The sequence below is a fragment of the Schistocerca piceifrons genome, chromosome 2 (assembly GCF_021461385.2).
Source record: "Schistocerca piceifrons isolate TAMUIC-IGC-003096 chromosome 2, iqSchPice1.1, whole genome shotgun sequence".
Classification (NCBI taxonomy): Eukaryota; Metazoa; Arthropoda; class Insecta; order Orthoptera; family Acrididae; genus Schistocerca; species Schistocerca piceifrons.
In genome coordinates, this window is record NC_060139.1 from 146571261 (window position 1) to 146583442 (window position 12182).

At 39.6% G+C, this 12182-nt stretch overlaps 1 protein-coding gene across 2 annotated transcripts in view; it reads right to left on the minus strand.

Annotated features, from left to right (window-relative positions):
* LOC124776731 (arginyl-tRNA--protein transferase 1) overlaps positions 1-12166 on the minus strand; it is a 164208-nt gene extending 152042 nt beyond the window's left edge. For both annotated transcript variants that reach the window (XM_047251850.1, XM_047251849.1), the window contains exons 1-3: positions 11967-12166; positions 11763-11889; positions 405-550 (exon numbers count right to left, since the gene is read on the minus strand). In XM_047251850.1, the coding sequence (XP_047107806.1) occupies positions 405-550; positions 11763-11889; positions 11967-12063 (370 nt within the window). In that variant the 5' untranslated portion in view covers positions 12064-12166. The remainder of the gene's footprint in view (positions 1-404; positions 551-11762; positions 11890-11966) is intronic.
* Positions 12167-12182: the final 16 nt, after the last annotated feature.

Here is a 12182-nt window from a genome sequence, read left to right on the forward strand (position 1 = left end):
CTTGAACTGTCAACACAACTGGCACTGCAAAGAGTATCCTACGACTTCAACGTGACTGGCAACAGGTTATACACAATGCTGGTGACTACTTTGAAGGTCAATAAAACTTTGAAACACGTATCTATTTTGTATGAGCTGTAAATAAATAGTTGCCACTATTAAAGTTCCAAGCCTCATATACAGATTTGATGTTCTGGTAGGGGCTCTAAACATATTGTCTTTATGATTTAATGATTAAACTACAGTCTTTTTCTCTACTTTATTTACTTTCCCTTATACTGGTTGCAAGCAGATACATATAGTGACTAACTGTACAACAAAACAAACTGTTTCAGCCTGTGAACCAAACAAATTCTCCATCATCTTAAAGTGATTTATGAATATTTAACTAGTTAATGTAGTACCTTGAATTTGGTCATCTGAAGCTTCTGATCCTTCAAGAGATAAGGCATCATCATTTGATTTGGACAAACCATGAGCCAGAAAACGATTAAATCGTTTGATTACCTTCTTCTGTGACTTGGATATTTTAAATTCCAAGGCTTCACATCTGAAGTTTACAACAAACAAAACTATTAAAAGAAAATACAAAAACAATTAGACAAACAGGTTATAATGGAGAGAACACAGCGAACTTCAAACATAAAATATTCTATGAACCACCAGATGTTACCACTGTGACTAATTAAAAAATAAAAGTAAACAATGATTCTCAGAGTTTCAAAATCAATTTTTATACATACTAAGTTACAAACAGAAACACAAAGAAAAGAATGGATGCTACGTCAAAGTAGACAAAATAAATACATAGAAGGGTAATGCAAACTATGCAAAGGACAGCCTCTCCCCCTTCTCACATACATCCTCTCTCTCTCTCTCTCTCCCTCTCTTTCACCACGACCAGCAGCAGCAGCAGCAGAACACACACATGAAGGTATTGAAGTTTGCAAGCTTTCGGAGCCAGTGGCTCCTTCCTCTGGCAGAAGGGTTGAAGGGAAAGAAAGAGAGGTGCAAGAAAAAGGACTGGTGAGATTTACAAAGTGGGGAAAGTTGCCCACAACTGCGGGTCAGAGGAAACTTACCATGGCATTTGCTAAATCTCATCAGTCCTTTTCCTTTACTCCTCTTCCTCCCTCTTCAACCCTTGTGTCAGAAGAAGGAGCCCAAAGACTTGCAAATATCAATACCTTAATATGTGTGTTCTCATGCCACTACTTGGTGAGTAGATTTTTTTATCTATCCAATTACATCATATTCCCTAAATTTTATGACTGAACGTCACCACTGCATTGTAAGTAATAGGATTCACAATAGAATAAAATTTGTTGTTATAGTACATGCATCAGCACTACTTACATATGAACCTAGATAACAGTTCACAATGGGAGGTATATTGATTGCTGTGTATCAACTCTATAAGGAATAACGACTACTGAATAATAGGTATAAAATGAAGCATTGAGCTGCAAACAGAGAAATGATAAAAGAAATGTGTTTGGCTGTCAGAAGTGCTATGTGTGAAGCCTTTAACAATTGCCAAAGCAGAATCTTATCAAAAGATGTCTCGCAAAAGCCAAAGAAATTCTGGCCAAATGTAAAGGCAATTAGCGATACTGACACTCTTGGAAAAATGAAAATGAGGGAAGGAAATGAAAAGCAGAAATTCTGAACTCCATTTTCAAATGTTCCTTTACACAGGAACATCCATGAGTACTGCCCCAGTTTAAATTTTGCGATGGTGCAATGATGAGTGGTTTACTGCGAAACAGATAAAATGGCTAGAGTTGAACAAATCTTGATGAGCCCAATGGAACCCCTAATGGATTCTCCACATAATTTGTCAGTGACTTAGCCCCATTATTAACCATAAAAGTATTTTGAGAGTTAAAATGTGGTCAAGCAGACTGTAATCTGTTTATTATGCAGGCAATTGTCCAATTTCAACTATGGGTCATTTTCAAGCACATGTTTTAAGCTTCCTGCTTCAATAAAATGAAGCGTAAAATGTGCTTGAAAATAACCCAAGGCTGAAATTGGCTAAAAGCATGGACAATAAATAGATCACAGCCCACTTGACCATATTTTCATTTTCAAAGCATACTGAGGCTGTGGACACCCACAAAACAAAGTTTTTAAAACTGTAAAAGTAGTTGGTAAAATGCACAGCTCACACCCATGTATGTCAGTGTAAAAGAAGTGATCCACAAACTAATGTCTAATATCTTTGACAGATATATGCTGCAGAATTTTAGAACATATCCTAAAATCAAACGTAATTAGGTATCCCAAACAGAATGACCTCCTTCATGTCAACCTCCATGGATTCCAGAAACATCAGCCATGGGAAACCCGACTTGTGCATTTCTCAGATTACATTCGAAAAGCTATGGATACAGGCAGCCAGGTAGATGCAGTATTTCTTGCCTTCTGAAATAATAAGTGTTATCCTATGGGATATCGAACAAAATTTGTGATTTGATTGAAGATTTCTTTGTATAAAGGATGTAGGTTGTTATCTTGGACGGAGAGTCATCAGCTGGTGTAGAAGTAACTTCAGGCATTCCCCAGGGAACTGTGTAAAGGTCACTTATGCTCATTTTGTGTAGTAATGACATGGGTCATTATTGTTAATCTACACTTTTCTGCAGATGATGCAGTTATCTAATGTGAAGTACTGTATGATGACAAAAATCAGATATTGATATGATTTCAAAGTGGTGCAAAGAATGGCAGCCTGATTTAAATGTTTACAAATCTAAACCTGTGCACTTCACAAAAAAAATAGTGTTCTGTGACTAAAATATCAATTAAATGCAACTGGAGTCAGTCAACTCATACACTCATCCAGGGGTAACATTTTGTTCAAATACGAAATGAAGTGATCACATAGGTCAAGTTGTAGGCAAAGCAGGTGGCACACTTTGGTTCACTAATAGGAATTAGAGATATGTAATCAATCTACAAGGAAGACTACTTACAAAACATTTGTGCACACCTCTGTAGAATATTGTTAAACAACATTTTGTTGAACACAATGAGCTGCACTTATTTGCTAGACTGACATTTGGGCAAATAGTGGCACATACTTTGCATATCTAAATCAAGTGACATGTCCGCCAAGTATAAAATCTTTATATTGGTAAAAAACAGTGTGGATATCTGCAGTACACAGAGCACCGTGGGTACACATTACAGCTTGGAAATGCTAAATAGCCACACTTCCTGCTGGTAATGGACACTACTCTGTTAATAATGGCTAAAAATGATGTGGATCTCTGCAGTTCACAGTTCACAGACCGCTAAGAGTGTACATTTCACAACTATAACATGTACACATGACGATCTGTGTCGTGCAAAGATCCAAATTGTTTTCAACAATTATAGGGACTTTGTACTTGATGGATATACTGGGATATACTGTTTGATTTGGACATGCACAGTACATGCCAATGATGATGGACTATATGCCCAAATATAATTTTGAAGTGCAGCTCATGGCGTTCAACAATATATTATTAATCAAATAAATACAAGCTGTGGAGTATCCTATATACATGACTTTTCACATAGAATATTTCTAACAAATGTGAGACCCATACCAAACAGAATAATGAGGATGAATCAAAATTATACTCTAGATTTTCAACAATGTAGGAAAAGACATATTGCTACTTACTGTAAGGAAGACTCATCAAGTTGCAGACAGGCACAATTAAAAGACACTTACATAAAGCTTTCAGCCACAGCCTTCATCAGTGAAAGACACACACACAAACACACACCTGTGAACTCCAGCATCCAGCACCTCGGGCCAGGATGCGGGATGCAACTATCATGTGGGATGCAAGCAGTAATCTTGGGGAGGGGGGGGGGGGAGATGGTGTACAGGTGGAGACAGCGATGAAGGCTGTCTGGTGGAGTGTGCGGGGACTAGAATAGCAACAGGCACAGTGTCGGAAGGCTGGGGGCAGGGAGATGGGGAAAAATGGATCAAAAAAGAAGAGGAGCGAGGAAAGACAGGCAGATATGTGTTGGCAGAGGGCTGCAATTAAACACGGTGGGAGACGAGAATAGGTAGGAGAAGAATGGACAGAGGAGGTGGAAACTTTTGGGTGGAGGGTGTGGGGATAGTATGTTACCGTAATATCAGGTCGGGATAATTACGGGAGCAGAGAAAGTGTTGTAGGGATAACTCCCACCTGTGAAGTTCAGAAAAGCTAGTGGTGGGGGAAGGATCCTTATGGTTTGGGTAGTGAAGCAGCCATTAAAATCAAGTGTGTTGTGTTCAGCTGCATGTTGTGCCTCAGTGTGCTCTACTTTGCTCTTGGCCACAGTTTGGCAGTGGCTGAATTAACATGAGACACGTGGAAAAATGTTGAAGGGAGGATTGCTAAAATTGTGAAAGAAGACACTTAATCAGAAGCTTTCAAAGAGCTAATCAGCAACATACCTCAATTTATTAATCATTGTTTCTTAGTAAAAATGCAAAGTGGCTGCTTCTTAGAAAAAAAGAATAAAGTGGTTCAAATAGATTTCGCTGAAAACTATTCAGTGTGACTGCAAGACAGAATCCAGTCTGAATTCTGGGGTTCACAACAAGTTGTCATATTTACAGCTGTTGCCTGGATATCTCCTACTGTTCTCCAAAGTTATGCTATAATCAGTGATGAACTTTCTCACAACAAATATGCAATGCCTTTCTAAAACAACTATTAATTACAATTAAAATGAAGTTTCCAAATGTGAAGGTTACAGACATATTTTCAGATGGACCAGCCAGTCAATTCAAGTGATGGTATACGTTAAGCAACACTACCTTAATTCAAGTGCAACTGCAGCTTTTATTAACATGGAATTTCCTGGCTATAAGCCATGGTAAAGGTAAGGTTGATGGTATAGGTGGAGAATTAAAACGTTATGTGTGGCATGCTGCGTTGAGTGAAAAATTCTATATCGCTGATGCTAAATCATTTTATGAATGAGATCATACAGTTTCAAAATCTGCCACTGTGATGTTGTAAATGTAAGATGAAGTACAAATACAAAAGAGGGGTTTTGATGATGCTGTGGGGCATATTCATACAATTCCTGATGCTTAATCAGTGCAAAAAGATAAACTGTTTTTCCACACACAGTATCCAAATGCAAAATGAATGATCCTTTTCAAAAGAAAAATACAATTCATTTGAGCCCTTTATGGTTAAGTTTGCTGCCAAAAGAGGAACCAACCAAGTCATAAGCCAAATTGTGAGAACTGATGGAGACGAGTACGAAATTATGTATTTTGAAAAACAAAATAGACTTAAAATTTAGTTTTAGGGTAATGATACATCTTGTGTACTACAATCTGACACTGCGAAAGTTCTTTCCACCCCTGACATTGACAATCGTCAGATTTATTTCCTAGGTTAGATGTCACAACTGCAGCATAAACATTAAAAATTTATCCTGTAACTCCATAATGTTGACATCTATGTAAGATATTATGTAAGTCACTTGTCGGGGAAAAAAAACTTAGTTTTGTTCAAACTGAGTAGAGGATAACCACACCTGTCCCATTCCATCACTCTGCCTATCCTTTTCCATCACAGAAATATATATTCTTAATATATTAATTATTTGATCTATTGTATTTACATGATTTGCATAACCAAGCAGCACCCCTAATGCAAAACTGAAAAAAAATTGCCGCTACCAATAATTCATTTTCATAAGAATTCCACCTTACACTCCAAAGGATGAAATTACTCTTTTTACTGAGTCCTGTTCCATCACGCATGTGATTGTTTATAAATTCCTTAGTATTAGGTGAGGTACTGCTTTGTTTTACATTCTATAAGAAAGAAATAATATTCTTTTTACTGTTGTTGTTGTGGTCTTCAGTCCTGAGACTGGTTTGATGCAGCTCTCCATGCTACTCTATCCTGTGCAACCTTCTTCATCTCCCAGTACCTACTGCAACCTACATCCTTCTGAATCTGCTTGGTGTATTCATCTCTTGGTCTCCCTCTACGATTTTTACCCTCTACGCTGCCCTCCAATACTAAACTGGTGATCCCTTGATGCCTCAGAACATGTACTACCAACCGATCCCTTCTTCTAGTCAAGTTGTGCCACAAACTTCTCTTCTCCCCAATCCTATTCAACACCTCCTCATTAGTTATGTGATCTACCCATCTAATCTTCAGCATTCTTCTGTAGCACCACATTTCGAAAGCTTCTATTCTCTTCTTGTCCAAACTATTTATCGTCCATGTTTCACTTCCATACATGGCTACATTCCATACAAATACTTTCAGAAACGACTTCCTGACACTTAAATCTATACTCGATGTTAACAAATTTCTCTTCTTCAGAAACGCTTTCCTTCCCATTGCCAGTCTACATTTTATATCCTCTCTACTTCGACCATCATCAGTTATTTTGCTCCCCAAATAGCAAAACTCCTTTACTACTTTAAGTGTGTCATTTCCTAATCTAATACCCTCAGCATCACCCGACTTAATTCGACTACATTCCATTATCCTCGTTTTGCTTTTGTTGATGTTCATCTTATATCCTCCTTTCAAGACACTATCCATTCCGTTCAAATGCTCTTCCAAGTCCTTTGCTGTCTCTGACAGAATTACAATGTCATCGGCGAACCTCAAAGTTTTTATTTCTTCTCCATGGATTTTAATACCTACTCCGAATTTTTCTTTTGTTTCCTTCACTGCTTGCTCAATATACAGATTGAATAACATCGGGGAGAGGCTACAACCCTGTCTCACTCCCTTCCCAACCACTGCTTCCCTTTCATGCCCCTCAACTCTTATAACTGCCATTTGGTTTCTATACAAATTGCAAATAGCCTTTCGCTCCCTGTATTTTACCCCTGCCACCTCCAGAATTTGAAAGAGACTATTCCAGTCAACATTGTCACAAGCTTTCTCTAAGTCTACAAATGCTAGAAACATTCTTTTTACTATAGTACATTAAGCTTCAACATATATTAACAGTTTGCCTCTTACAAAAATTAAAATTACACAGAAAATTGTTGTGATTGAACTATTCCACCACATGGAATGGCCCTTTACTCTTCCTGTCTTCAATTATGGAAATAACTTGATAACCTCAATACTAGATTGTGAGCATTTTGCAAATGTTCAGCAGTAGATGAAAGGTGTTTCTTCAGCTTTGGGGCCGACAAGTGAATTGTGGTTTATTTGTCTCATAATGTACATAATTTAAATCATTTGATTCAAGTACAGGAGACTTGGCAAATTGTGGTAAAATTTCACCATAAACAAAGGACAGCTGATGTTAGAAAACAGCATAATAATAATAATACAATTTTGTTGTATATCAAACAATGGAAAATCCAGGATGGAATGTAACAATGGATGTACTTGAGCAACATGCACAACGCCAGTTCAAAAAAGATCTCCATCCTGCTCACTTCCTATTCCCACCTCCGAGCACCACTGTCCACCACATCTACAACAACCTCCAAACCTCCCCCACATCCCCTCATACCTGACAAACCTTGTCTCGCAGACCTACTGCACTTACCTAACCCTCAAAAACTCCCTCCCACCACTACACAGAACCCAGACCCTAAACAGACCCACAACACAGCCACGAGCCTTTCCTTCAGAAGACTTAGTCCCACAGAAATATCAGTACTTTCCAAAGGCCTCACCTTTCGCCCCACTCCCAAATTCAATCATGCAGGATTAGTTAAAGACCTTCTCTCCTTCTCCCAGTCCCTACAGTGGAAACACTTTTTCGCCACCAACCCAACCAATCAGACTCAACCAAAGACCAATATTGAACCTTGCCTAACTCAGTTCACTCCTCTATCCAAATCACCCCCTGTTAACTTTCAAGAATTTCTTAACCTCGAACCTTGCCTCACCATCATTCCCCAAATCCCTCAACATGCAAACTAACCTTACATCCGCAAAAAGAACTGCAGTCCACTATCTAAAAACTGATCCTGACCTTATAATCCTACCTGCAGACAAACACTCCACCACAGTTGTTTTGAACTGCAAGGATTATATGTTGGAAGGACTCTGTCAGCTGTCAGATACTTCCACCTACAAACCTTGCCACAGTGACTCCATTCCAGGAATCTAGCAGGATCTCCAGGCACTACTCAAATCCTTAGGCCCATCCCAGAACCTCTCCCCAGAGTCCATCTCTCTACTTACCCCTACCACTCCCTGCACTCTCACCTTCTAAATGCTCCCTAAACCCAACGATCCAGTACATCCCATTGTGGCCGGTTACTGTGCACCCACTGAGAGAATCTCTTCTCTCATATACCAACACCTTCAACCTATTACCCAGAACCTATCCTCCTATATAAAAGATACCAATCATTTCCTCCACTGACTCTCCACAGTTCCTGTCCCTTTACCACACGGTGCCCTGCTCGTCACTATTGATGCCACCCCCGTGTATACTAACATTCCTAATGCCCATGGCTTCACTGCTATTGAACACTACCCTTCCAGACGCCCTATGGATTCCAAACCAATAACCACCTTCCTAGTCGCCATGACCAACTATATCCTCACCCACAATTACTTCTCCTTTGAAGGCATTACCTACAAGCAAATCTGGGGTACGTCTATGGACTCCCGCATGGCACCATCCTATACCAACCTATTCATGGGCCATCTAGAGTAATCCTTACTAAAAATCCAGAGATCCTAAACCCCTCACCTGGTTCAGATTCATTGATGACATTTTTGCTATCTGGATTGAAGGTGAGGACAACCTATTCACATTCCTCTAGAACCTCGACAACTTCTCTCCCATTTGCTTCACCTGGCCCTACTCAACCCAACAAGCCACCTTCCTAGATGTTGACCACCACCTCAGAGACAGCTACCTCAGTACCTCCATCCATATCAAAGCTACTAACCACCAGCAATACCTCCACTTCCACAGCTGCCACCAATTCCATGCCAAGAAGTCTCTTCCGCACAGCCTAGCCACCTGTGGTCGTCGCATCTGCAGTGACGAGCAGTCCCTCTCAAAATATACCGAGGGTCTCTCTGAAGCTTTCACTGACCATAATTATCCTCCCAACCATGTACAAAAACAAATCTCCCATGCCTTTTCTTCCCAGTCTCCCACCACCTTCCAAAGTCCAACAGTCTGGCCACAGAGGAGCAGTTCCCTCGTAACTCAGTACCATCCAGGACTGGAGCAACTGAATTACATTTTCCGCCAGGGTTTTGATTACCTCTCGTCGTGCCCGCAAATGAGAAATGTCCTGCCCAATATCGTTCCCACCCCTCCTACTGTGGTATTCCGCCGTCAACCGAACCCACACAATATACTCGTCCATCCTTACACAACCCTTGCTCCCAACCCTCTTCTCCTGGCTTATACCCTTGTAATAGACCTAGATGCGAGATCTGTCCCATACATCCTCCTACCACCATCTACTCCAATCTGGTCACTAACATCACCTATCCCATCAAAGGCAGGGCTACCTCTGAAACCAGTCATGGTTATTTACAAGCTAAGCTGCAACCACTGTGCTGCATTCTATGTAGGCATGACAACCAACAAGCCGTGTGTCCCCATGAATGGCCACCAACAAACTGTGGCTGAAAAACAAGTAGACCACCCTGTTGCTAAACATGCTCCCAAACATGATATCCCTCATCTCAATGACTGCTTCACAGCCTGTGCCATAGGGATCCTTCCCACCAACATCAGCTTTTCTGAATTGCACAGGTGGGAACTTTCCCTGCAATACATCCTATGTTCCCATAACCCTCCTGACCTCAACCTTCGTTAGTCACTGTCCTCATCCATCCAACCCCCTCCCTGTTCCCATTTCAGCACTACACAGCCGTCATTTCACTGCCACCCCCAATTTCTTTTTATTTCCCTCCTTTCCACTTCCTCCTCCCCCCCTCTCCACCTAAACTGTGGCACTTCACTGTCTGCCACCCCCACCATACTATCTCTCCCCCTCCCAGCCTCCTCCTTACCCCCCACACAGTTATCACTGCTATCATGCACTGGTGCTGCTGATCGCAGTGTGGTTTCAGTTGTCTGAGACTGCATATTCTGACATGTGCAAGGCAAGTCGTGTGTGTGTGTGTGTGTGTGTGTGTGTGTGTGTGTTGCTGACAAAAGCTTTAATGGCCGAAAGGTATAATTGTGTGAAACTTTTTGTTGTGCCTATCGTGACTCAGCATCTCCACTATATGTTGAGTAGCAACTTTCCTTCTCTAATTTTGTTATATATAGAATAAAATATAACACTTAATTACCCCTTGTTCAAATTATCATTTCATCCTTTATGAATTCTTCTATTGGATAGCAACATTTCTCCCTTAGAATTTGCTTTTGCCTCATTTTTAAAATTTTTAGCTTCATATTAAATAGATTTTTGCCAGTTAACTAGTTATATATTGTCATCCCCATATACTGAGGAGTCTGTGCACATAATTTCAACTGGTGTGTGAGTAGTATAAACTTATTTTTATTTCTCATGTTATATGTATGGTTAAAACGATTCTCCTCAAATAATTTTTATCTGCTGTCTAGGAAGATTATAATTTCGTATATGTATATGATGGGAACATTTAGGACGTGTATTTTTCAAAATAATGGGCGAAAAGACTGCTTGCTGTGCAGTACACATGTATCGGACAATTTTCTTAAGCAGTTTCAGTATTCAAGATACAGTACTTGAACTTCCCCGGAAAATTATCCCACATCTAATGAAGTATTCAAGTCAAGTTTCAACCCATTTAACTGGAGCATGTTTTCTAAGGTATACAGTGAGCTTACAATGGATCTTGGAATTTTTTCTATATTGTCACCTACAATTAAAACAGAATTATCATCTACAAACAGAACTGATGTGGAATTTACATTTATGGGTTTAGAATAATAATTCACTGCTCTGATGTGATAATTACCCTTTGTTTACGATTGTGTAAGTATAATGTTAGGCAATTTAGAGCATTGTCCTTAATCCTGTATTTGTATAATTTGTAGATTAGCAAGTCATGGTTCATGGAGTCAAATGCTTTTGAGAGATCACAGAAGATACCTGCAACTTTACTCCTCTGATCCAATGATTTGCCAATATTTCAGTGAAGTTATTCACTGCATTCAGAGTGTTTCTTCCTGGTTTACATTCAAAATGGTCACTTGTAATAATATCATTTTTTACAATAAAGTTTTTGATCTGGTTTGCAGCTACTTTCTCTAACACTGTTGACAGCACTGAAAGAACAGAAGTACACCAATAGTTTCCCCAGGTCTCCCCTCGATCCTTTCCTCAACAGATGTCTGTCTTCAGCATACTTCAAAACATCAGGAAAGCATACCTGTTCAACAGAATGGTTGGATATTTTAGTAAGGGGAGGTGCTATAATGCCACACACTGTTTTAACAACTTCAGTATGTATGCCACCCCACTCAGCACAGTTTTTATTTTTTTTTAATGACAATACAACGTTTTCCACATCCTTTATTACGACTTTTTTAAAATCCGTAAGACACTCAGCTTCTTGGTGGATGCCAGAGGGATTTAATTTACTCTGATACATCAACAGCTGAGTTTGACACATTAATGAAGAATGCATTTAACGAAGAAGCTGAACGAGCAAACTATTAAGGCTGATGTAAATAAGAGGCGAATTAACCACTGATGTAACACACGTCACCGACTCTTATATGTACATAGCGTAACAATGATTATTTTTTCTTTTTTTCGCGGCACTGTGGCGAGCTCTTACTTGATTGTGTACATCGGACAGCATGTCACATGCATTGTAGGCTTGTAACAGTAGCGTCCGCTTCTCCTCCAACCGCGGTCAATTATGTCTTGGTAATCCTGGACAGTCATTGTATGAGCCCACAGACCTGAAAATATTGTTCTCATAATTGTTGGAACATTTCGTAACAGCGAGCAAGAACAGCAAGCAGTTATAAACAAATACCATGACTATAGTTTGTATCCGTCGATTTGCAATATCCACATCTATATCCTTCATGTTCGGCATAATATTCAATTATACTATAATCACGGGAAGCCATTATTTTTCAGAAAGCAAAACCTATTACTATGTTTACTAAACAACGAAGCCTACAATACAACGTGGTTTACTTTTGTGATGATATAACACAGCTGACTAATAAACACCGCAGTCAGTGAC